General features: G+C 38.5%; 1 protein-coding gene across 12 annotated transcripts in view; it reads left to right on the top strand.

The window, feature by feature from the left end:
- Positions 1-27,796, top strand: part of ERC1 (ELKS/RAB6-interacting/CAST family member 1) — a 278,983-nt gene that overhangs the window by 160,804 nt on the left and 90,383 nt on the right. For 7 of the 12 annotated variants that reach the window (XM_068191757.1, XM_068191759.1, XM_068191760.1 and 4 more), the window contains 2 exons: positions 3,856-3,987; positions 19,452-19,612. In XM_068191757.1, the coding sequence (XP_068047858.1) occupies positions 3,856-3,987; positions 19,452-19,612 (293 nt within the window). The remainder of the gene's footprint in view (positions 1-3,855; positions 3,988-19,451; positions 19,613-27,796) is intronic. The other 5 variants (XM_068191762.1, XM_068191763.1, XM_068191765.1 and 2 more) reach the window with 1 other exon arrangement.

Raw genomic sequence — 27,796 nt, forward strand, 5'->3', positions numbered from 1 at the left:
ATCTAGAATGGACTGAGGTCACTGAGTTCTTTATCTACCTCATGGCTTCTTGAGGAAATACATGATAAGCAAAAGCAGTAGTTCACAGGCATAAGGCTTGTAATGATGATTTCACTGTTTAAAAAGTAATTGATTCCTAGTGCAAAACACTTCCAGTATTGCATTCTTCTCATCTGGTCTATAAAAGTACACAGGTAAAATGTGCTATTGCATTATTTACAGGGCTATATGATAAAATTCTTTCCCTACCTAGGTGATTCTCTACTCCTAGAAATACTTTCAGCATTTAAAAGAATCATTTCATTGCTTTCTCAAACTCTTAACTAATCTTTCCCAAGAGCTTACTAGAGAAATCCACCTTAATTCCAAGAGTGAAATTAGGCCATAAAGGTCTTTGTGAGTGTCGTTCAAGACACGGTTATGAAGTTTGCCAGGATATCTCAGATTTAATTGAACCTAAATGCCTTGGTGAAAGCATGTATCCTATTTCATGCAGTTGCATAAAACTTCATGGCAGATTACACATCACATGAATACAGGATAGATTAAATTGATACATCATTTTAATATGCATCACTTGGCCATCCCACCACTTCCTTCCTGAAATGAAAGGAAAAGCCCAGAAATATGCATCAGTCACATCACCTTTTCCTTCCAGGCTTTCAGACAGGCATGGATGGAATTAGTTTTGCATATGAATCAGCAACTGGATCACAGCAAAGGTAGCAAAATATTTTATTGTGCCTGAACTCTTGGCACTCCCACAGTGTTGAATGGGTTTTTTATTTTCTGTGTGCTGCCACCAGTGAGCATAAAGGCAGAGCTGTCTCCTCTATCCCAGTCTAGTTCCATCTCTGCTGTGCAATCTCATGCACATGGGATGCAGGAGGGTAAGGGAAGGAGGGTAACAGAGGTATTTGGGTAGATAATACACCTTGAAGAATGCAGTTATTGTACAGGTAAGTAATTTGTTCTTTCTGAGTAGCCATCTGTATAAGATTCCTGAAGGAAGGCTGTCACTGTTTATCATTCTGATATTTTATCAAAATACAGGAAGATTTGCTATCGGTGTGCTTCTCAAAGGTATGATTGCTTCAGAGGAAGAGTCACTGTAGGAAACATGTTACAACTGTAGTTAAAATTGATAGAAGATTTTTTTCCAGAGTTTAAATCTTATCACAATAAAGGTGATACTTCATGTGATTAAATGGAGGAAAGCAGCAGCAGCAGCACAGGTCAGCATGAGCCTGTCATGTTTTAGAGTTCAGAGGCAAACAGTTGGAAGAACGTGCTGGTGTGTCAAAAGGTTCACTTCAATTTTATCTACTAATACGAGACAGCAGCTTATATTTTTTTAAAAAGTCATTCAAATACTAATCAGTCACGAATCAATGAGCTAGAAACAAAATAATTCTTTGAGTGTTTTGAGACATAAGCTGCACTAATGGAGGTGAAACCTGACTAACTTGCTGCTCCTGCCAGTCATTTGTATGGTTTTGTCAGGTGGTTGCACACATCATGACACTGTTAGAAGCGTAAAATTGCACATCTTTTAAATAGGTTTGACTGAGACAGAAAGGAAAAACTTATACTCAGGCTTTTCTTATGGGTGGGTTATTCATGTTAAAGTTCACCATTCTAGCAATTCATTCTAAGTCAGCCTGGATTTTTAACTTGTAACCCTCTACCATATATGTAAAAGTTTATGTATTATTTCAGGAAAAGTAATTATATATGAATATAGATGTTTCAAATGCAGGTAATGTGACACTGTATCTTTGGCATCACCAGTTGTTCTTCCTCCTCCTGTCTCTCAAGCGTTCTCCTGTCTGAATAGAGCACTATATAGTGTCATGTTTAAGTGTTGAATTCACCTCTGAAATGCTTGCCTGGAATGAAGAGTGGATATACCTATGTGTTAGAATGTTTAATTCTGCATTATTATTTTAAAGGAGTTTCCATTTTAAATGCTGCCATTCAGATGTACAATTCCCACTTCTGTTAATTGACACAGAGAACTACACCTGACTGTCCATGAATGATGTATCAAGGAGTAAGGTTCATAATTACTCTGTAATGCAGATAGGCAAATAACTATTTCCTATATCTGAAATGGTTACTAGTCCTTGCACAACTTTTTGTAACCTTGTTATTCATCGTTTTGATGAGACTTCATTTACGCTTATGATAACCATAAAGTAGTTTTGGAAGATGTTACCAGTGTTCTTAAAAGATTCTGAAAATACGAAAGCATATTAAGCAACTCCTATTTTTGAAATGTAGATCTCTCCATTTGTTTCTTGAGAAAACACCAATTCCTTGCCCTGTGAATCCATGTTGCAGTGTAACCATCAGCAGGAAGCTGCCCTGCTTGCAAAGCCTAACAACTCCTGCTGCCTGTGCTGGTGGCTGAGCACCAGCTTTGCTCTTTACCAGGGCAGTGGTGCCAGATGTCCTGCACTAGTCTGATACAAAGTTTTCATCTCTGCTTGAACACTCTCATTGAAAGTGGCAGTTTTGAGACTGTCAGAAATGGTTTTCATACAACTGTCTTTGGGGATACAGTCCTAGAAAGCAGGAATCAAGGAATAAGTCAGATTCATTTGTTAAACTCCAGTGACTAATCTTTTCATTATGAAGGTTGCAAGGACAATTTTTTTCCAAGTCAGTCTTCTTTTTCCTTTTTCTTTATATGGTACAAAACTCTCTGAATGTAAGTGGAAAATTACAATCCTAAATACTAAAGGACAGAAGCCAAAGGGGTACATCTGACAAAGAGCAAAATGCCAACAAATAAAAGCATTTTTGATTCCACTGCTGCTGAGCTGGCTAAAAAGCCATATATTGGCTTCAGTGTGCATTAATATCTCATTGGAACCCTATGATCTAAACCAATCTGCAAGACAAGAAATGCAGATACCTTCCATCAAGCTGCTCCATTTTGGTGGATTTGTTAGGCAGCTATGGTCCTGGGCATTCATGTATGCACAGCCTGCTTTGAAGCCTTCTGTGAAGCTGCTTCTGCAGAAGCAGGAGAGACACACTTATTTTCCTTGCAAGATTAAAGTTAGGAGAGTCTCCTTTACAAATAACAATACCATTAATTTGTATATATATATTTTTTAAGTTATGCTGCTTGTATAAACCAATAAAACATATTTTTTTGAGGAGCAGTAAGTTTTCTTCAGTCGTCTGAACATAAGAGGCACATCTGAATGCACAGCTATGAAGGTGCTCTGAATCAAAGAATAAGTTTTTAGGGAGTCTTAATACTTGAATGTCTGAGATTCAGATAGCCCAGATGAATCCTTCATATTTCCTAGTGGGCCTTGGGTATAAAACTTCCTTTAAGACTTAATTTGAACAGTGGAAGACTGTTGGGTCAATGTTTGCTTTTCTCCCTCTCAACCTGGAAATGTAAATTCCAAAGTGCAGTGCTCTGTTCCCCTTCTTATCACTCCTGCTGCTGGATGTGCGAGCCAACGGGCAATTCTGATTGCCTGCTACCTTCCTGCCACTTCTGGCTTCTCTGCTTCTTCAGAGCTGCTTACTAACCCTTATTTTCCAACAATCCTTGCTTCTCTGTGCTGTATAATCTGGCAGGACTGTGGTGTAGCCACACCAGACAAGCACTCTTGCTTTGAGGTCCTGCTTTGCCGGCTTTCTCCTTCTCTTTACTGCAATCTTCCTCTTACTCCTGCATCCCTTCATCATTCTTTCCTTTCTATGAAGATTATTGGCCTGCAATTGCACCTTGGGAGGGAGAAACACATTTTGGTTGGCTTAGAACTTGGTTGGTTAAAAGGCTGTACTTCCAAACAAGTCATCTTCACCTCGTCTCCCGTCATTTTCCAGGACAATCTGCGTAAAAAGGATGATCGGATTGAAGAATTGGAAGAGGCACTCAGAGAAAGTGTTCAGATAACTGCAGAGCGGGAAATGGTGCTAGCACAAGAGGAGTCAGCCAGGATCAATGCTGAGAAACAGGTCTGCAATCTTGTAAAGTCACTGGTAGCCCTCCTAGGAAAGTAACCAGACAGTAAAGTACTAATTTCCCTGCTTTCCTGCGTGAAACACAGCTGGCTTTCTTTGATGATCCTCTATGTCTGTGCCACTGTTAGGTAACAGAACTCATAAAATCTGCAAAGCCTTCGTAGTAAGTTGTATTTCATAGGTAAGATTTTCTTGAAATTAAAAGCAAAATACAAGGTGTCCTGAGCTTTTGAAATATTGGTTTAAGTAGTAACTCTTCTGATCTGTCTTGCTTGTCAAAGCTGCCTCCCTGTGTGTAAGGTATACTTAGATTTACTGTCTTGTTCATTGAATTTATTTGAAAGGCAATGGGCTTTTTTAACCTGGTTGTGTTTATGGACCACAGTCTCCTTGCACTTGCAAAACAACTGGTTCAAAAGACAAATCCCTTAACTTGAGCCAAGCATGCACACAGAAAATACACACTTATGTACTGAAGCCACAAGTAGAAACTTTGATGCATTAATTGATTTTGTGCCACTGATACTCTGAAGAATCATGGACATGCCTGATTTTAGCTCAGGTAAGTAATTAATCATCAAGAGAGCATACACAAAGTTATGAATAAATCCATGAGATTTTGATAAAGCTTGTGAAGGACAGTAATTAGCAAACAGGAGCATTTGGTTAGTTGCATTTCAATGGAGGAATCTCCTTGTCTTTGTTATTCACTTAACACTTCTGACCACGTGCACTTTAAAACATTTTAAGAGGTTTTTCTTATAATGTATTCTTGTATCACAGACTTCAATAAAAAAGAAGTAGAAACCTACGTTTTCCTGAAAATAGCAATTGTTTCTCTATGAACTACAGCTCAGCTGTTTGCTGATAGATGTGTTGAGGATAATTCTGGTTGCTGTATTTTATGGTCATAGACAGTGGGATGGAACTCACTTTCAAGAATGCATTATTTTCAAACTTCTTGTAGCCTTTGAAAAAATTGCATGAAATAGAAATGTTAACTGGGTAGTGAATGCCGCTTCGAAGATAACATCTCCTTGAAAGGAAAATATACCTGACAAAGCATTGAGTTCTATGATGAGGCACAAAAGTAATCAAGCTGGTATGGGATTTGATGCCTAGGATGTTATAATGTTTTATTTAATTAGTTACAAGACAAAGTGGTCATTTTTATATTCTATGAGTACCTAGAAGCTGGTGCTCAAAGAATATAAAAAATATATAATTATAAATATATATTATATGCATATATACATAAAAAAATAGATTGTTGGAATTGGGTGTAACATCTTAAAAATGAGGCAAGGCAGGGAAATGAACAGCCAGAAGATCAATAAACCATCAGGCTCAAGAGAGAGATTGAGAAGAGAGGAAGAGAGCCAAGACAAGTAAGATTTGTGGGCAAAGGTTGGTGGAATACGGTAGATAACATAAAAAGCATAAAAAAAGAAATCAATTTGGATGTAGCAGTGAGGAGGAAAAAGGAGAATGGAATGAGAGCAGCAGTATTGGAAGAGAAAAGAGTTGACACCTATGACAGCAGTGGCTTACTGCAACAGAACTAAACTGCCACCTCAGAGCAATTATGGATTTTAAAATATGAGCAACAAGTCAGCACAGCAGAAAAGGATCTGCAGCCTCTTGTTCTAGTCAGCACCGAGAGACCTGCTGTGCCCCACTTTGTCCAACAGGATTTTGTTCTGGTATCAGTTAAATACAGTCAGGTGTATTTAGAGTGGTGGCAAGTAGCAGTTTTTCCAAGGTGCAGAGGAGACTTCCCTTCAAATGTTTTTCAGTGCCTATTCCTTCAATTGCTTTCAAAGAATGCCCTCTTTGTTTTATTATGTCCTGTGGAAGTTCTTTGTAGAATATTGAAAGACAAACACAGGTAATATTAGAGTTATAAAATGCAACACTACATGTTCTATATACTGTCAATGACAAATCCATTGCCTTTCACAAACCATATAATAGGTTATTAATAGTCTTAGACCAAGTGTGAGTGATAATGTGTGATTTTCAAAATGTTGATGTTGTTCAAACTGACTGTAATTTGCTTTTAATTGCATGCTTTTTCTTTCCTCTCTTGTTTATCTTGTTTTCTACCATTCTGCCACTTCACTGCCTGTCTGAAGCTTTTTAATGAATCAGTGCATGAGGTCAACCATTTTGGCTTTAGGTGGTTCAAGGTATGAGGACATCTCATTTGTGTGTGCCTCTGCCCCAGTATTTTGTGTTGTTGCTGTAGCCTGGTCTTGTGTAATCCTGCCCTCCATCATCTCATGTGGTGTTGTGCTATTTTATAGGCTTCAGATTTGAAATACAGTGTCCACAAAGCCACCCTGGATTTCACGGTTCTTATATATCCCTTACAAATTAAAATGTTGCTCTCTTTAATCCAGTGTTTGAAAATATCCTGTCAGTGTGTACCCACTGTGACAGTGGGTAACTGTTAAATACACATTCTGTGTATGCAAGACTACTGACTAAAGCTTTCTGTTTATTTCACCATTTTAGACCTGGTCTTTATTTCATCTTTCCTAAAAATAAAATCAGGAATTTCCTGCTGGGAGCAGTGCCCCCATTGAATTGGGCATAGTTTTATCATCCCTACTGATCTGTATAGCAGAAACCTTGCCATGCAGAAAGCAGATGAAGCAGTCTTGCATAGATGGGAAGGCTTGAAGAACTTTCAAGCCTTTCTTTCTAATAATAGTCACCTGGTTTTGATGGTGCACCTGCTGAATCCTCTATGTAGATACCGTTGTGAATTCGTCACAGCTGTGGGGTTATTTAATGCTGTGGCTGGGCCCACCGGTTCAGCCCTCTGTGTGGAAGGTCAGAAGGTGCATGCAGACTTCTTTGTTAGTGCTCCCATAAGGCTGAAGGTAGGATTTCTCAAATAAACACTTTTATCATAAAGGTTTTTTTATTAGACATGGTTAGTGTAGATTCAGGCACTGTTTCTGCATTAACCAAATCTGAGTTTATTTTAGAAAAGCTGTCATCATGTTCCTCTGGGGGAGAAAAATAGAATTGCATAGAAGTTTTCCCCTGCTCAGAAATACAGCAGTAGTTTTGCTCCCTAAGAAAAACTGTTGGAGGTTTTCTTTGAAAAGAGGCCCTGTCTTGTTCACAAACCCTTTCACCCTCTTGGTGCATCTTACCATCCCTTCTCCTGCAGCAGGAAACAGCAGGTTATCCTTTGTATGAATTGAGCCCGAATCAGCACCATTCCCTGGACAATGCTGGAAACTTGCTTTGATCTTCCTGAAAGAGTGGGATCCTTTTTGTGAAATAAAGTGAAACACAAGTTTAGGTTCTGTGACTCAGTGTCCATCAGTAATTAGCAACAGGTTCTTGTCTCAAGGAGCACAGTAGTAGTATGACTGGCACTTTTAGCCTTCCTTATTGGAGGTCATAGTTCACAAATGTTTTCTGACCTAAGACACTTCATACTCTCCTTTTCCTTGCTCACTTTCATCCCCGTACTTGAGTGCTCATCCCATCTGTTTCCCCAGCTGAGGTTGTTCTGGGGCTGTGTTGTGAAATGGAGCAGTGACCTGGAGCAGTTCATGGTAACAACTGTCGTATTTCTTGAAGGGATTTTTTCATGTGGAGCACTTCACTGCCCTGGTTCATGAATCCCCATGCACAATTTGAGGTAGATCTGAGGAAGTGTTGACCTGTGTGGGCAGGACTGAGAAGGCAGGAGTTGCTTAGTATTATTACTAAAAATATTTTTACCAGAAACTTATTGCAGCCTTTACAATGGGCTCCTCTTTCTTTGAGTGAGACAGTGCATTGCCTGACCACAACATACATTTCTCTAGCTTATTTTATTTCCTACAAATTTGAAAAGCAGAAGATTTTAGAAATTTAAATAACATTCCTGCTGATAGTAGTGCAGCTCTGTTCTCTCACGAATATCAACTCCTGCTTAAATGCACTCTTTGTATAGTATCAGCTAAAATTTAACTCTTTGCCATAAAATCTAATGGCAAATAAACACATAAAATAATGACCATTACCTCGTCATTCCTTCCTTCCTTAAATAGCTACTTAAAGTGAAATCTTTAAGTTGGCAGTCTGATCTTGGCACCTTCCATCAACTTTTTTTGAAGTTATGGTTCGCAGAGGGACATTTTAAATGAGGTTAAGTATGTCGACCTATAAATAGCTGTATCTCTATTCATACACTGTGTCTTTTTATCCTACACAGGCCAGATTGTTCTATTTTCCTTTTTTTAAGGAAAATACAAAAGACCGAACATTGTAAAAGTAATGTATTGTTTAAATGTATTTTCTTACGCTCATTCTTTTCTCCCACTGTCTCAATAGATTATTTCAGCAGGATGTAATATTATTTCAGGTACACATTACATGTAAAATATGTTGATAACAAGACTCCTGAAATTCTATATCACATATGCCTACTTCAGAATTGTTATCTGTTTGTTAAAGAAAAATAAAGATGAAGTAGGTTAATAACTCAGCCAGAACCTCCTTCACAGCTTCACAGTTCTCTCCTGTTTCCCTACTGTAAATACAAGGTCTGCAAGGGTTTGAATGTAGAGTAGAGCCTCCAACAGCCTTTTGTCTTATCTGTAATTTACTGTACTGAAATCCTCACTAAGTTTTGAATTGTATCTGTCATTTGCACTTCTGTCAGAACACCGTTCTGGTTTTAACTTTCTAGCAAATGCTATTTAGGGTACAATTCATTGTAAGAATAGAATAGAAACGACATTTACAATGGATTTATCATTTATTGGATGCTGTCCTATCAAGTGCCTTCTAAAAATGCCAGATAAATGAAAACACGTATCTTTATTTGCTGAGGATTCTGTTACTGAAATAGATCTGTAATATTTTCTCACATATGTTGAGAAGTAATTGGAATTATTTTACAGCACAAATTTTGACACACTAAGATAATCTCTGCAGGTCCCTATGAATGAAAAATATAAAGTGGAATTTCTCAGGAACTAATTGTCTGTAGATGTTTTCTGAGCGCCACAGAAACGTCAGGGTTCTGACTGCTCTGTAATACTTGCTGGACAGCTTGCTTTTAATGAATGTTTTTGTCTCTTCTTCTGTATCTCCTAGTGAGAAATTTGATAAACTTAGATATAGGGGATCAAGGCAGTAATCCAAGGTATGGCTTGCGGGTGAAGGTGCTGGAGGTTTTTTTAAGATTTTTTTTGTGGGAGTTTACATTTCTTTGGCTGAACTTCCCTTGAAAATCTGCTGAAAAGCTCTTTTCTATAAAAGTGTGCCAAAATCATTTTGGCTTTTGAGTGTGTGTATATATGTACATGTGCAAAGTAAATTGAGCACTTATTTCATATTAAGTAAAATTCTGTGCTAAAAATGTATATTTTACTTTGTTTTACTGATAAAAATTTTTAGGAGCTTTTTATGTCAGTGTCAGCCCAAAGTATAATCTTACCATTGTTTTCCAAGAGATTTACTTTATTCTTCTGTCTGATTGTTCTGCTTTGGTTGGAGAAAGCATTTTGGGTAACTGAAGTTCACTGGGCCCTGTCAGTGAATATGTTTGCAGTAATTTTTAGGAGCATTGCATCTCCCTGATGTTACTTCTTTTCCCCAGATATTTAAATGGATTACATAACCTTTTCCTTTAAAAATACACAGATTTGTACTGAGTCACACTCCCTGCAAGGGAGAGGTAATTTGGTATGTAATTCCCTGTGCATTCAATAATGTACCTTTTAAGAGGTGGAAGAGTGGAATTTTTTCTGTCTTAGCTGTGTTCAGTGTGCTGAGCTGGGGATTTTTTATGTCCAGATGGGAAAAATGAACAGAGAGAGAAATGAATAGGAAATCATGCCTAACAACTTTGAGGCAGAGATCTTTTTCTAACATCCTAGACAAAAAAACACCTTTATAATATTTTAGAATCATGGAACTGTTTAGGTTGGAAAAGACATCTAAGATCATTGAGTCCAGCCATTAAGCTGATACTGCCAAGCCCACCACTGAACCATGTCCCTAAGCACCACATCTACCTGTCTTTTAAATTCCTTCAGGGACGATGACTTTGTTTTTGTTTAATTTGTTGCTCTCATTTAAGGTTGCAAAGTAGTCAAAATTTGATGACACTCAGGAGAACCAGGGACACTGAAAGTATAATTAAGCTCTGTGCAAAATAGCCATTGAGCATTTCTCTGTGTAACTCACCTTTTCATTTAATGAAATGAGAAATACTGATGGAAACTGTTATATATATAAATTTGGTGCAAGTGCTGATTTTAAGATCATTTTGTCTGTATTTTTATCCCTTTTTATTGTTTAATAGATAAATACCGATTTCCCGTTGCGCCTTTTGCTAAGTCAGGTATCCCAGATAAAGCTCTATCTTGGCATCTCTCTGCCTGTTATATTATTTTCTTGTGCACCTACCTCTAGACAGCATTTTATTTGTTGTGGCTCAAAAGAAAATCAAATTCTTGCAGACTTGGTTACATTAATACTGGCTTGTAATTGTGAGGACCCACGCAAATAACTTGTGTTAATATCTGTTTAAGCTAGTCCTGTGCTTTTTTAATTTTAAATTCCTTTTCCAGTTGCATTCTCTGTAATCTTAAATGCAAGTGTGATTCAATAATATGTAGGTTAAAGTATTAGAAAAACTCATTAGACTTGAACACTAGATTCATATGTGTTCTTTTTCTGACATAATTGATTTTTTCTTCAAATCCATGAAGTGCAAGAAAATAAATAGTTTTCCTTTCCATAGCATTCTCCTATATAGAAAAAGACAGAAGACTGACAAGCCTGAGGTTCATTAAATTGAGGATGCCTCTTCATTTGAAGTATTTCCTACTCACACAAAAACTTCCCAACTTCCCTGTACTGCTGTTTACCATTGGATTCCTTCAAACCCTTCACTGCATTTCAGCCTGAATTCAGTTGGCTCCAAATAGTGGAAGTTCTTTTTATTTCTTGTCGTTAGGTTCTGCTACTTGCGTTCTGTTAACTACAATGCTGAAGATCTGCTTCCACAAGTTTGTAGAGGTGGAAACTTTCCTGAATCTGCCAATGAGACTGTGCTTCTTCAGTTGCCACATGTTCAGCCTTCACATGGCAGTGCATGTGCTTTCATTTATTTATGTTCGTGATACTTAATGTCTTTTGGGAAAAGAGTGTTAAAGTTGTATATGGAATCAGCATAACGTTTTTCACTGCTTGTAGCGAGTTAATACATCATACCAGAATTTTTCTCTTTGGAAAATCAATCTGTGCTATATAAATTGACAGTCTTTGCTGTGCTGTGTAGCACAGCATTAAATATTTACTTTGAATATTATTCAGTTAGGTCTAAACTGTCTGCCATAGTGACATATCCTATTTAACCTGAAACTGTCTAAAATGCAGCATAATGGAAATCAGCATGGTCTGCAGAAAGCTGGTAAAAACCTGCTGAAATCCTTCGGCTGTTAGTCTCACTTCTCCCTTAGCAGCAGTAGATGCAACCTAAGAAAGGGCAATTTATTTTGAAGATGGCCATGTTTAGAGTTGTGGCTGGGAATATCATGATTTAATCATAGATGTAGAGAATTTTGTTTGGATGTGATAAATTGTGCCAAATGAGCGCAACATGTGCAGCGCTGCGCAGGATGTGCCTCGTGCTGCATTCTATGGTCTCTGCCTCCGTAGAGATTTTTAAATGGTGATCACAATCCAAGATTTTCAAGATAGATTATTATTCCTAGTGATTGCTGCTGTATTACCAAGGATTGGGAATTGCTAGTCCTGGAAGATCAACACAAGACAGTTTCCTGAGACCATGTAAAGTAAAATAGGACAGCTTCCTTTGGTATGGTTATGTGGATTAAAAAGCATAATGAGAATGTTTCATTGGGTAATGGTTTCGCTTGAGGAAAATGTGGAAATAGAATTGTAAGTTGTTACACTCTTCAGATACCAGTGACTAAAACAGATTTCTTTTCCTCAGTAGAAATCAGAATTCAGTTTTCACTTACTTTTTTTCAAGGCCTGACTCAAATATTTTATTTGTGTTAGGCAGAGGCAATTATTGTTTCCTTCTCAAGAGCTCTTGTCCCAGCAGTAGGCTGTTGCTTATTTATGTAGGTTATAGCCCACGTTTAGGAGATACAAATGTCAAAGCTACCTCCAAACATCCTAACAGGACACAGCTGTGACTTACTGAGTCCTGAAAGCTTAGGAGTTTTCTCTTTTCCAGACATCTGTGAATCCTGATTCCTCTTTCCTCATACAAAAACTCAGCGCTCTCAGAGTATGAGCAAAAAAAATTTGATGAATACTGAAGTAAAAAACCTCTTGACAGAGACTTCTTTGTTGATGTTTGTGTGGCTTCTGCAGGAGGAACATGGTAATGTCTGATGTCTGGTCAGTCTCATCAGTGCTCTTCCTTGCCTAGAGCCATCAGTGAAGACAGCAGGGAGCAATACAGAGCATTAACTCCTTTTTATTATCAGATGCTCTTTTTATAATGAAGTTTTTGTTGGGAGACCAGCTTATGGAAATAAGAGACATCAGCTGTCTAAATATCTCGGTTTCACAGTGATAAGAAAAATTGCATTCATCTGCATCATCCTGTAGGTTTTTAGACCATGAGCTTTTGTTCTCTCTATCTTGTTCCTCTCCTTTTTCCCATTTAATAAGGTAAGAATGGAACAGTGGCACCAGTTCTGTTAAGCCGCCAAGACACTCTTATTTTATCAGGGATGCTGAATGTACAAAATCCAAACAACCAAAAAAACAAAGGCACAAAGATTTAAGAAAGCCACACAGTAATGTAAAGACAAAGTTCATCCCTAAAATTACTGCTGTATATTACAGATGATCAAAAGATCCTGCCTTTCTCTGGAGAGCTGATAACCCACCAGCCATTTTCACAGCTTCAATGCTAACTGCCCTCTTTGCTGCAAACAGAACTCCTTCTCCATGTGCAGTCTGCCACAGTCCTCTAATGCTGTACACGGCTGACGTTGGCAAAAGGGTGCTGCATGTCTGGCATCCCCTTTGAGATGCAGGTAGAAGAGATACATAGAAACATCTCAATTACTGCATCCTGTGCACTGGTGCTGAATAAGAGGGGCTTGAATTGAAGCCAGAGCTCCAGCCTGTGTGGTGGGACAGAGCCATCCTGCTTTAAACCCCTCTGCTGTCAGTGGGGCAGAGCTTTCTGCTGTTCTGTGGTTGAGGGCTGTCCTTACCTTACAAATCAGACTTTACAGTATAATTTTACTGAGGGACAGGAAGATTTTTTTCTTGTTATTGTTTACTGACTTCTCTCCTTTTCCTCTGATATTTTTAGCTCTAAAGAAGCTATGCCTGACAGTTTTCCCAATATCTATAGGAATTTGAAGTTTTTTCCCTTAATTCAGAATAGCCAAGAGTTTAGTGAAGTGTCTTGGATATAGTCTTTAAGAGTGTACCTTAAAGCCACCCTACTGCTTTAACAGAAATGGGGCTATGATGAAACCATAACTCATTTCCCTCTTATTTTGTGTAAAGGTTTATTAGCTTGTGATTTAAGCAAACCATCTGGTCCTGCTGGCAATCCAAGTTATGTCAGACTCGGTGCTTTCTCCCTGTAATATGTTACTGGAGGCAGTTAAATTACATGCCTAAGTCCCAAGTCTGGCCTGTGCTTTTTCCATGTCTTAACATCTGTTCTAGGAATTTTTTCTGGGATCCAAACAAGTTTACACGGAGCCAGATCTCTTGTCTTTGTCTTTCTTTTCATGTCTATTTCTTTTCCTTCTCTGCAGTGTAATCAGTTCAACTGAGTAGAAGATAATGCAGAAATTTGCACTCTCTTTGTCGTTTCAGCAATGTACATAGTGAGATAAAAAATACTTTAAAAACTCAAGAGCTGTAGATAAATAGGAGACTGTCATGTGAGAGTGACACTTTGAGAAGTCTTAATTACTTTTTCAGTCCTTCTTATACTTTTTCTACTGACTTTTAACTGCAAGACTTTTTGTTTTGCTTGCCTGATTAGTTTTGGGCAAAAGTACAGATTCTTACTACATTTTGTCTTGCAATGCTGATTTCTTGTTTATATAAAACAGGTCTATGTTTAGAAAATAAATCATTTAAAATATACTTGTTAGCCTGCTGAGATGGTTTTGAAAAGATCTCTAGTGATTGATCTATACACAGATGATGGAAAATGGCTTGTTTGTGTTGGTATTTGTACCTGTGTGCTCTGAGATACTATAATTTTGTATTCTGCCTGGAACTTTTGAGACATAATAATGAACATAAACAGCTATCCCATGGCCTGCTGTGTCTGTATGTATATTGAAAGAACTAGAATTTCTTTCCTTCAATCATAAGCATAAAAATAACTCTGATTCCATGTATGTAATTAAACATAGAACTGTGTTTCCTAATTTTGACCTAAAATACTGTATCTCCAGGTTAGGGATCTTAGTGTAACAGTCAGATACCTTTGTCACGCCCTTTGAGACTTTTAATTATAGACTGATAAGGTTGAGGGAGGAGATTCTTTGAGGGAGGAGATTCTCCCCTCTCTTTAGCTCTGGAGAAACCCCACCTGGAGCATCCAGCTCTGGGGCCCCCAGCACAGGAAGAAGATGAACCTGCTGGAGCAGGTCCAGACAAAGCCAAGATGATCAGAGGGCTGGAGCACCTCTCCTGTGAGGAAACCCTGGGAATTTGAATTTTCAGTCTGGGGAAGGCTCTGGAGAGACTTCATTGCAACCTTGAAGTATAAAAATGGGACTTGAAAGAGAGAGAGAGACTCTTCCCCAAGGTCTCTAGTTACAGGACAAGGGTGAGTGGTTTTAAACTGAAAGAGAATAAGTTTGGACTGGAGATAGGGAAGAAGTTCTGTATAACAAGCATGGTGAGACACTGGAACAGATTGCCCTGAGAAGTTGTGGATGTCCCATCTCTGGGAGAGTTCAGGGCTGTGTTGGATGGGGCTTTGAGGGGCCTAATCTGGTTAAGGGCATGGCAGGAGAGCTGGTGGTGCTTAAGGGTCTCTTCCAACCCAAACCATTCTATGAAAAAATGAAAAACATAAGAAGATACGCCATCTTTTCTGTAAAGCTTGATAATCTACAGGTGAGAAAAAGCCTCACCTAACATTTTTATATAGTGTACCAGTGATTTGCTAGTTTTAATGCCAGTCATATACATGTGATTTTGGATGCATTCATATCCTATCACTTGAGACTAGAACATTTTCCTTTGTGGTGTCTGCGTAGGGCATTCTTTAGCCTTTTCCTCATTCTTGGTATGCACATAGCCTATAAACATGGGTTGCATGTGTCACCATTTCAGAACAGACCCTCTGCCCCTGCAAGTGTTTCTTCATTGTGCTCTTTTTTCCCCCCAGACTGATGACACTGCCATTGCCTCTTCAGAGTTGCACAGTCCCGCTGTAGTGAATTACATTGTGTTACCAGCATTCATGATGCATTTGTGACTTGGATCATGACCCAGAATTGTTCTGCTTCTCTGAAAAGGTGCAAGCAGAAAATTAGGCTCTAGAACTATCTTCCTGAGAGGGCTAGAGAAGCCTTTTCCAATTTTCTGTGCAGTAGAAAAGTTATCTTCAGGTGATGCTGTATCACTGAGGAGAGCTCACAATGGGAAGAAAAAAGGTAGCTGCCACTGCATTGTAATGTAAACAATTTGAAGTGTTTGGGGATGCTGAGGTTCTATTAGTGAGTTGTCTGTCTGGATTGACTTCAGGTGTTGGAGTCTTTAGGTTCTGATTTCAAGAGGCAAACAATAACATCCACATCAGTTGATATGAGCATTCTTCCTGGCCTGAAATATCAGCTGTGTCTCGGGAATTCTTAGCAGTGCATTAGTTCTCATGTAACAGGTGAGGGAATTGGAGCTTGCCTATCCTGATCATCAGAAATCATTCCAAGAGTAGTACAGAGGTTGAAAGGATTTCCAGCCTCAGTGATACTTTGTGTTTACAGTCCCTTTCTCAATTTTGCTGTCTTTTTACTGGCTTTTGGGGAACTTGACCAAGCTCTTTGCAAGTCCCTGGCTTCACATTACCCAATGGCCAGAAAGGTTTACTGGAACCAGTACACATTTGGAGATAATGTGGTATCTCTATGTCTGTGCAAAAGCCTGTGTTTTGATTTGCACTTACAGGAGCCTGAAATAACAGTCTGTAGGAGCAGGGAGGTTAAGATGGCAGATAGACTCCTGAAACGAGCTTCAGGTTCTTTTGTTATTAAATCATTTCTTTACAGGCTGTCACTGACATAAATTAACTTCTCCTGTTGCGTTGCCCTTTCTCTCCACCTTGCTTTCGTGTTTCCTAAGGGAGGAGATGCAATATTATGCAAAGTATTTGTCCTATCTTGACATTTCCCTTTTCTGCTGCTGTGAATCTTATCCTGATCTAATTGACATTCTTTGCCTTCTTTCACATAGTTTGTTCAATCTCTCAGGAAATCTCTCCCCTAATGGAAGTTTATTTCAGCTTGATGTTCTTCCTTAAAGATAAGCTGTCACCTGGGCAGGTCACATAAGGCCTAAGGACAATGAACAAATAAGTCTCCATTTAAGTTCTCTGCTCAGAATACCTGAAGATTTTTCTGGCCTGTCTGAATTGTGGCTGTGTCCTAGACAGTCAGAGATACACCTTTTTTTATCTACTGTCATTTGAGAAAAGAGTAGGAAGAGTTCACTTTTTGCATCTTCTGGAATGGGTGGAGACTTCCTAGCTACAACTCACAGGTCACAAGCTTACCCACAGCTAAACTGAAAATGTCTCCGTGTGCCAAGAGCTCTGGTTTTGGCAAATATTTTTTCTTTATTATGTAATAGCTGCTCTCGGGGGACAAAATTCAAGGGTAGATATGAAGGTTTTTGTATAGGCTGAATTAGATGTGCATTGCAAGTAGTTTGCTCCTAGTGAATATTCCTCTGTGATAGGTCTGCACTAGGATTCAGAAGCTGCCAAAGAAAATGTTTTGTTTTGTAGAAGTTTAATTGAAATAGACCCATGGACTATCTACAACCTGATGAATCTGAACAACAAAGTCTTTACTGTGAATACAATCATCACTATTTTGGTGAACTTTGTCTTTAGTAAATTGCGTGACAAATGGCCCTTGCTGGAGAGCCTGGATGATGGTTCTGTAAACTAAGTTGTTGGCACAGTTTAAAAGCTACTCACATTCCAGCCATTCCTAATACATGATTTGATCAATCTTCTGTTGGCCTGCAAAAATACAAACTATAACTTTAGAATTAGAAGAGTTCTCAAATAAAGCGATGAGAAAAAGATGAAGAACCTGCAGTAAGCACTACTAGGGGATACTCTTGGCAGAGCTAGCCCTTGCCACCTCTCCCAGGGAGCCTTGGCCCACGTTTCAGGCTCCAGTTTCCTCATGTCTTCCAAACAGCTCAGAGTTGTCACACTACAGATGTACATCAGGCAAACCAGTCCGTCAGTGTTAGCATCACAGACCTTGATGGCTGGAAGTGGGAGGAAGCCTGTCAGAAATATTTCAAACCTGATTATGGAGAAGATGTTGCTTCGGAGGTTGTTTTATCTTGGCAGCTGACAAATTGACACAGGCCCTTTTGACTGTTGCAGTTGGCTGGGGGCTTGCTGATTCCAGGTGGTTTTCTGTTCAAGCCCAGGGGTTTATAGTTGGCGTGCCTCTTTGCAGTTTAAAGGAAAATGTGTATGTGGGTATTTTTGATCCACCCACAGGAAGCAGGGAGTGATATCCTAGCAGCTGATACATAGTGCACCTTCATTACTCCACCATTTTTCTGAGAATCAGTTTCCATCCTAGTAGTATTATTTCTGCAGTTCTTTGCGTTCTTTTCTGATCTATTTTCTCTATTTCGCTTTATGGAGTTTTCTCTTAGTTTTAAAAATTGACAGATTCTCTGATCTTGTTTTGTGCACTAAACACTAATAAAGCAGGGAAAGTTTGGTTATTATATCCATGCTTGCCAGTTTGGGCTACTTATCACTGAGGTTCTCCTTGGGTCTATTGATTACTAGATGAATTCTTGGCTGTACATTTTGAACATTTTATGATAATTGCATATTTTAATTTTTGTATTTAGTTTTCTAAGCGTAAGACTATATCACCTTTTGGCAGCTGCATTTGAATGGAAGTAGGAAGGCTTTCTGCAGTAAGCACTGCACAATGTCTGTGCTAGATTTTTATAAATCTCCCAATTCTCAATTGCAATGTTTCTTGCTCTGTCACCGATTGAGGATGAAAACCAGTCTTATTATCCATGTTTGTCCTGAGTCATTAGCTCTACCTTTAGGAGTACAGGATTTATTAAAGCATGTTACTTCCCTACAGTGCCTATATAGCAAATGACATACTCAACCCTCCTTGTAAAAACATGTAAGTAGAAATTGAGCTTGTTGTAAATTGAATAATTCATTTCCAGGATGGATCACAAGTAGACTGTTATGGAGGGATGTAGAGGCAATGTAGTGCTGTGTTTGCATACTAAATTTATACAAATATTTGATTTTGTGCAGCAGTAGCATCTGAGTTTCTCATGTTGAAAGCACATTATAAAATCATTTATGAACACTTTGTTTGTGGTGGAAAGAGAAAACCTACATAGAAGAAGTCAGTTAAAGTAGTGTGCACCATTGAGCTTTATTATAAAATTATTAAAGCACATCCAGAAGTTTTTGGATGCTATATGTAGCTAGATTTAAACATGTGTTGTGATTTTGAGTGTTAATTAGTGATAAATTTTACCTGAGACAGAACCTCTTCCAAGTGCAAAATAAAATTGCTCTTCATATGTGTAAAATATATGGCAGAATTTATAATCGTGTTGTTTCTGAGTCTTTACAGTTTGCTGAAGATAAGAGCATTGTTCTGCTGTACTTCTCTGTCATCAGCAACTCTTTGAATGTCTTAAAATGCTAAATCAAAAACATTGTTCAAATGGTATTTTGAGGGAAGTAGCCTCCCATCTTCATGGGAACCCATTCGTCTCCCCGCTTCAGACGTGTTACCTTTGTTCCTAAAGTGCACATGTAGTTTCTCTTTAGGCATCATTTACAGTGAAACTGTTTTATCCTTTTGGTATATTATCAGTGTGTTTCCTTTAATACCTTGCATTTTTGTGGGCCGGTGTTAACATATGCAGGCCATCCTCTTATCCCTGTGGTACATTCCCTGAAACAGAAATACAGAAGAGTTGAAGGTTTGTATTGTAATGATTATGTGACCAAGCTAAATAAACTCCCAAGCTGTAATGCTGCTTTGGTCAAGTGTAGACATCCTGTCCACAGCACTGGATGGTGCCTCCAGCCTGCAGAAGAGAGAGTAGCATCCATTCCCTGGTAACATTTGTACTCCAGTTCAGTTGTGACATTTAGGAAGTTCCAGTTGGTCACACTGCATAATTTTTCTCTCCTCCTGTCTTCTCCAAAAATGTTTTAGGTAGAAGAGCTGATGATGGCTATGGAGAAGGTCAAACAGGAACTGGAGTCAATGAAAGCAAAATTGTCCTCTACACAACAGTCTTTGGCTGAGAAGGAAACCCATTTGACCAACCTACGAGCTGAAAGAAGGAAACATTTGGAGGAAGTCCTGGAAATGAAGTAAGTGTCTTCTTTTATTATTTGTAGGCTTGTTTTATTGATGTCTCTACATTCCTTTCTGATCCTTGTTGTTCTAAAGACATGGGTATGTTTCTGCAGATAGCAGATATCTGTAATCAGTCGAGCCTTCAGAGGTGACTTCTGACCAGGGATTACTGACATCACTTTCACACTTCCTCCAGAACTCAAAAACATTTCTTCCTTTTGATTGTTTACAGTAGACTTCTATTATTTGCACAATAGCATCTTCAAAGATGCTAAGCGACTATTGGGACTCAATTGTTCTATGTCTAATGAATGAAGCATCTTGCTTTGAGCAGCCTATAAATACTTCAAGGTAAGGTGCAAGGCAGTGTAGCAAATGATTAAAAAAAAAAGGGAGAAGATAAACATAATGTCAGGTGTTTGTACTGTTAAAATCAGACTGCAGATTTCTGGTCTGCTCAAGTATTTTTCTAACTCATTCAGATGATTCATTAGCAGTGGAGCAGCCTGAAGTTCTCTATCAGTCAAACTTTTCTAATCATCCTTACACAAGGACGCCAGGATAAAACCAAGCTTTGAGGAGGTGGGGAGAAGAGAGGGATTAGACTTCCCAGGCTTAAATGCTTCCTAATTTCTGACCGTGCATTATAGATAAATAGTTATCCTTGGTTTAGGGAGACATGAATCCATTTAGTGCAATGATGGATAGCGCTGCCAGCAGCTCATTAGAAGCACTTTCAGTTGTTTAGCCAGCCCTGAAGAGAAGGAACATTTTTATTGGCAGGACTAGCAGTGGTTCCTCCACTGTGGTTTTGTGAGCCATTATTTATTTATTTAACTATTCTACACTGGTTTCTTTCCTTTCCTTTTTTTTTTTTTTTTTTTTATGAAAGGATAGAAAAACAGCTGTTACAAAATGGAAAGAGGTGGCTTAGATCTTGAAACTTTAACTTAGAACTGCTGTATAAAGTAGGCCAAGCCTCCCCAGCTTCATATTCGGCTACAACAGTTTGATCTAGACCTGGCATTAGGATGTTGGAAGACTGCAGTACTTAAAAGCCACACTTTTTATTTTTAATAAAAAAATTTATTGAGCTATAAATTTGACTGCCTTGAGAGTTGCTGTATAGGGGGATGGGAAGAATAGCTCTTTAGGTGATGTGGGAATCCAAAGCAACTGGAGATGTATCCCATTTCCAATCACTTGAGAGCACTTTCTTCTGCCAAACTGCTCTGCCAAACCTTCTCATTAAAATCTACACGCAGTGTACTGTATATCCTGAAATGTATTGGAATTGTGTAGATCCTTTAATATAACTACTCACTTTTAAATGATGACCTCCCTTACCTGTGTAAGTTATTGCTGGAAAGGTCTTGTACTGAAATGTGGTATCAGGTACTGCACGAACTGGTAAATCCATTGTGCCTCAGAAGGAAGAAGAACACTGGAGAGAATGGTAATGCTGTCAGCACATGGAGAGAAAGATGGAAAAAGCATTACGTTTGTATAGTTAACTAGCTGAGCATGTTTTAGTCATAGCTGGTCTGTCTTAAAGTTCTGTAAAGCTGCCAAAGGCATCCAAACTTCAAAAACTCGCCCTCACCATGAGGCTCTGTTGCAAACAAGTCTCTACTGAGGACTCCCAGTCAATTAAATATCTTACTTTATATACAGAAACTCCAGTATATTCTTTGTTGCCCTGCTTTCCCAGCCTATGTCTTTTCTGAAAAGCACTCATTTGTTTTCTTGTTTTGCAAAATGTTTCTCATGTTGTTACAGTATTTACTACTATTTCAACTGAAAAATAACAGTAATGGAATGAGTGGTCAGTTTTGTGAAGCAATTAGCTGCTTTTGGAATTCTTACGGAGGAAAAATAACTGTTGTACAGATAGTGTTCAAAGGGTTGGTGAAGCAATATTGTTTCCTACGTTCTAGGGCATGCTTCAGTGGGAAAAGGTTTTGAGGTGCTCAAAGCCAGCACTGATTCAATTTGAGATTTGGTAGAGGTGTAGATTTAACAACCTAGGCCCTGCAGTCAGCTAATGGGACTGGGGAGCAGACAAGAAAAATAGCTTAGGAAACACTGCTTTAGGAGATTCCAGATCTGGAGTGAAAGAAAGTGTTAAAGGAACAAGGGGACCCCAGAAAGTTACCTCTGGGTTTTAATAGGAACGTGTTAGATATAATGCTAGTGAAAATACGTGTTTAAAATACTGTTTTTTAGAGTAGAACTTGTGTTTACTACTGACTCTGTAACCCTGAGAAGATCATTTCACACTCCTTAGGGAATAGTGTGGCACTAGAATAGCTCAAGTGTGAAATATTCTGAGCAAGAAATTTCACTCCTTGAAGAAATACCATGTATTTTGAAGCTCTCTTCCTTTAAGTCTAATATTTTCATTTTCTTTAAAAAAACTTTATTCCAAATAATTATGAGAGAGGCAGATAATGGTCTCTATTTATATCACCAAACCTGATCTACTGTAGAGAAACACTAGTGAACTGCCAGGGTTTTTGTTTTGTTATGTTTTCTTTAAGAAGTTCTAATGTTTCCATCATTCACAGCAAATCTTTTAAATTAGGCAGGAATAAAGTGCTGTCTACAGAGAAATCTCTGTTCTTTGTCCCATAAAAACCTGCTTAGGCTGAGCTGAGTTATAAACTGTTGAAAATCACCAGTTTTACTTTCTTTTTTTCCCCCCTGGTGTTGTCAGCAAATTTTGGCAGTGTGTGAAAATAACCAAGCACAAACAGTCTAATCTGAGGCCGAGCTCCTGCAATTGCCAAATCTCTAGCAGCGGACACTGCACTCACAGGGAAGGCGAGCAGACACTGTGTCTGCATGGTTTTTTTACTAGACAGGCCTTTTGCTATGGTCACAAGGACCAGAAGGGTCTTCCTGGTCATGTGCTTCGAGGTTGAAAAGTCCCAGCTGGGACATTTCTCAAGGTGTTCTTTCAGACCTGGAAAACCATCCGATAGCCCTTTCCTGAAGGATGCCTTCTCCTGCTAATTGCTAGCCCTATCATTCAAGGTACGCAGACTTACATAGCATAGTTGGCACTTCCAAGCTGAATCTTTCATCCTGCTGGCTCACAACAGAAGGATTATTACTTCTCTGAGAATAATTTACTATCCTCTCGTTTCTTGAAAAATAATCAAAGATACTGCAGATTAATTAATTGTTAGCACAGAAAATAATCTGTGTTTCAAAATCAAGCTGTCCGAAAACATCTTTTGATTTCTTGTCTGACTGTACATGAGTAGTCTTTTGAGTATGTATCACAGTAGTTTCTGATGTCATGAATTCATCCCACAGCTAGCATTTCTTTGATACAGAGTGGAGGCGGTGGTCAGAAATGATCCAGGCCTGTGTAGCTCAGTGAGGCTGTTGGTTGTATGCCTTCCTTTCTTCATCTCAGAGCTGGAAGGCCTGCTGAGAGCCAAGGAAGGCCACCCATAAAAGTGAGATGCCAACCTATGCAGGGCTATGCAGGTTCACCCATATATCTGCTACAGTTTTCCTGCATGATACGATTTAAAAATACTTGGTAGATGGAGAAGTCTTCATTTTCTGGCTCTCAGATAAGAAAAAATACAAAAGCATGCACATGAGCACTCACAACTAAAAATCAAGTCAGTGGAGGCTGAGGTTGATTATCTTGTGAAAAGTTCATCTTCCCAGCAATAAAGCAGTGTTGTCTGGAGGTATGAGTATGAAGCTGAAGTTGAAAGTAATCCAAAAGAAACTGATTAATTGACACAGTTTATTTGCCAGAAAAGTAAAATCAATTGATCAAAAATGACGTGTGAGGTAATTTCAAGCCTTGCAAACAAACAAAAAATACTTCAGGTCGTGTACAGTCATGGTGAACAGAACTAAAAAAAAAGAAAGTATCAATGTCCATCCAACAATAACTTGTTGGCTTATCTGCACCTGTCTTCTTGGAAATTAAGGAATGTCCTGGTCTTTAAAGAAGTTATGGTTTATGCATATGGAATAACAAGGGTCCTCCAGAAGAGATGAGCAGCTGTCTCCACAGTTTGAAATCTCTTTGGGCTTGTTGTCAGTGCCACAAAGCAGCAGCACGTTACCATCACATCCGCAAGGTGTGGCTTTCTCGGCCCAGCACGGGCTCTGCATCACACAGAGCTGGGCTTACAGGCTCTGGGGGTCTCTGGCTGTGTCAGATTAAAACGTGATGGCAGCAGTGGTACCTGACCTTCTCCTGCGAGCACCTCAGGTGCATTTAAATAAGCTGAAGTCCCACAGGGGGCACTCTGTGTCTGTAGGATTCACTGTCTGGGGCAAAGCTGAACAAGTGCATCCCTGTCAGTCCCTTTTTCCTTCTGTTAGCTTTGGAATTTTCTTTTTAGTCTTTTTCAGGGCACACGGTGAAAATTAACATGCTAGTGTCCTGTTACCATTGTTTTGTCCTTTTCGATTTTGTTGTGTCCTTTCCAAGCATAAAGTATTTAATCATATATGTTTATTTTAATTCTATATTGTCGCCCCATTAAATTGTTAATACTTGAGTTGAAATACTCTGAAATGTGAAATTAATCCATTTCTAATTACTAAACAACACAGACCTCATGTTTAAATAATTCAGAATAGACTGACCTTGGAACTGCTGTTAATCTCCAAGTGAATGGTACAGAATCCAATAGGAAAGCTGAAATGCAGCATGCAGATATATTGTGTGTCTTTTGAGGCTCAAGATCTTGGTTACCTTCAAATTTGGTGTCTTTTGCTACTATTTTTTTAATTCACGTGAAAACCGGAGAGAAAACATAATCTCCTTCACGCTTTTTTTCCTCTTGGCAATTAAGGAATGAGCCCTGTTATCCTTCCTGTCCTCCTGTGTTGTCCACGAGCCTTCTGAGCCCTGCCAGTGCACACAACAGTGTTCTGGCAGCACGGGAGCCAGCCTGCCACGCTGTTTCCAGTGCAACTCATGCTAGCTGGCCTGAACCATGGAAGCAAGCAGAAGAGTTTAACCCGTTTTTGGGCAGCAGTGCTGAACTGGTCAATCAAATGTTTCACATAAGTGAATCTTGAATCTCGAAGTGTCACCGAGTGATAAAACTTCAAAGCAGAGACAGGAAACTTTAGCAAAGCCTATGTAGACAAAAAGCTCCATATGAGCACTCACAGAATTAGATTGTTGTGGTCTACTCTGTTTCTTTAAATATTGAGAAGTTAAATTTACCTTTTCTAGCTGGTTTGTTGTTACTCTTCACCTGCCTTGAAAATATTTTCCTTCTGTAGCTTTCCGGATACTAAAACCTTGGCGCGATATGTCACAGCCGTGTTCTGTCTTGAGATAAAACCTTCTGTATCTCATTTTATCTTCAATTCTATGGTCCCTGAGAACAATCTTGCAGACAGAAAGTATTGTACTATCTTAATGAGCCATGACAGGCCTGGAAGCAAAACCGACTGCTGAAAACTACACCAGGTGGTGTTAAAGCATTTTGCTCCACTCAGTAATTTCTGAGACTATTGATGTTGTAGGGAGGAGTTGGGAAAAGAGGTCCAGTCATTAACTTCTGGAGAATTTAGCTACACTATGCTCTTGTTCCCATGCCTTTCCATTGAAGATTATTTTTCTGGATATAATTCTTCAGGGACTGGGTTTAGTGTAAGTGATCCCTTCAGTGTCATAGTTTTCAAGATGGTGAAAGAAAATTAAACCTTTTTCAAATGAGAATGTGAAAAATTCAGCGTACAGCCTCAGCATAAAAAATGTAGAGGGTTTGTCATGCTTTCATTTTCTGTTAAGGTATTGCAACATTTCTACAGAAACTGCTCTGAAAGATCTCATCAGTGGAGATCTTGGCATATATATACACAGAGTACTAAAATGTATGATTTTTTTTTAGGCTTACAAAATCCTGACTCTAGAAGATAAATACCCTTCTTGTCTTTTCTCAGTTTTGCTAGTCACGATTGCAAACCGTCTTAGGGAACAGCTGCAGCACAAGAAAATTTCATGTTCTTTACTGCCCAGAGGGCATTGCTTTTGTAAAAGTCTGTTTTTATCATAACCTGTATGCAGATCATGTTATCTTAGAGAAAAAGAATTGTGTTTTTTTTTCTAGATAACCAAATGTTAAATTGATAGAGGAATAGGGAGAGTGATGGTTTTATGTTGACTAAAATATAGAACAGATTGTTTTTAAGTTAGCTCTAAGGGCATCAACATACTGCCTTCTGCTAACTAATACTGTATGCCTTTATTTTGTATAATTAAATACACAGAAGTTCTGTCACAAGTAAAGGTTTATCTGTTCAAGGGAATCTGTGTAATTTTCCCTTGGAAGTATGAATCCTCCACTCACTTAGGTCTAGAACAACACTAAACAAAAGTGCATTTCCAGGTTTTCTGTATGCAAAGACATTGTTTGTGTATAATTCTCTACAGAAGAAGCGTAAATATGGTTGTGATTTTTGTTTTAAAATACGCAGGAGTGTTTTGGCTCAGGGTTAATTGCAAAAGTAGATTTCCTATGCTAGCTGTTTCAGCTGCATCAGTGATTCCTGTCGCCATCCCTAATCCAGTATAAGGTTCTGGGGCTTCCAGGGGTGTTACTGAACTAAACTAAATCAGGCACTTTTGACTTTCTGTTAAAGTCAAAAGAACCATGAGTTCCTTAGGGTGCTTTTTCCTCTTTTATAAATGTGAATTGTAAATAGTAATGCATATAAATCAACTCTGTGAGCACTACATATTTCATTAAATACAGTCAAGTTGCGGGTTAATAGAAGTTCCAAGTGAAAATATTATGGTATCTCCTTGCATATATTGTAGCTTTAATGTAGTGTGAACAATAGTAGCTTTGAGCAATTGTGAATCCCATCCGGACATCGTCAACATAGTTCAAAATACAAGGAGGGAACTCTCAAAAGAGTGGATGTGCTTGCATGGTCACTCTGCCTGTGCAAGTCACTCTTTTATTGGGTTTAAAATAACAGTGCAGCTTTGCGGGGTGTAGGTAAGGCAAAGTCTAACTCCAGTCTGTTTTCTGGAGTGGAACAGAAATTCCTTTTTTTTTTTTTTTTTAAGTGAGGTCAATTTGCTTTAATTACAGAAATAACCTCTGAAGCAAGTAATTGCTTCCCTGCAATCCTAGAGGACAACAAGTGGGAATTGAGTAAGAAAAATTGGAGAACTGGGTTAAGTTGTTTGCAGTACGTACATTCTTTGTCTTTATACTTTATGGGAATATCCATGATGTCTTTTTTGTTGTCTTCCCTTCCCAAACAATATTTTTGATTTTTTTTAGGCAAAATAGGAAGCATCATTCTGCAGGTCTGTGGCATTTCTGAGAAAGCTCCATGGTGATAGGATTTGAGAATTGTTGGTTTGGGGATTGTCTGGTGATACCTTGTTTGCAGTGAAAGAGTTTCCATGTGACTGCTGTCAAAAACATGAAAATTGACCAGAACTGTTCATTTAGAAATCCTAAAAGGTGACACTAAGCACTATGAAAGTGTCTTTCTTTGAGGTATGATGCTGTCACTGCTCTTATGTCAGTTCTCCCCAGTTCAGTAGTTTTATAATAGTTTTCTGCAGATTGCAGGATGAAGAGAACTCTTCCTGTACTAGGAGCTAGTGCATATAGGAACATAGGGAATTCTAAAAAATCATTTGACACAATGTTATATTTGGTGTTGCCTAAACCCCTTTTTCAGGCCTGCCTCAAGCACTAAATAGATATGGCTGTAGCTTTCTCTAGACCTATTGCTCTTTTTCAGTCTGCTGGCGTTCTACAGCATTAAAATTCATGTTGACTTGAAAACTACAGGATCACATTAGTGTATTTCCACTAGGAAATAATCTAGGAATCAAGCTTTGCATATGAGGCTAAACTAAATTATATAATTTGTATTTGCTATACAATCAACTAGTTTGATAATTTAGTTTAATTTCATGAATAAAGATTTTAGTCCGCTGAGACTGTTGTGAAAAGATGACAACTGCAAGTTGCTTTAAGCAGCGGGGGATTTCATCAGAAAATGATTGGAGTAAATGGTTACAGATATATGTGAATGTTCAGAAAATATAAAGTGTTGAATAGCAGAGAAATAAACTTGTTGAGATTAAATAATGACAAATCATCCAGGTGTCTCCATATTCCAAGTCATAATTTTGGTAATATAGCAGTTCTGATCTCAGGAAGGTTTCTGTC

This window comes from Anomalospiza imberbis, chromosome 5 (genome assembly GCF_031753505.1).
Source record: "Anomalospiza imberbis isolate Cuckoo-Finch-1a 21T00152 chromosome 5, ASM3175350v1, whole genome shotgun sequence".
Lineage (NCBI taxonomy): Eukaryota > Metazoa > Chordata > Aves > Passeriformes > Viduidae > Anomalospiza > Anomalospiza imberbis.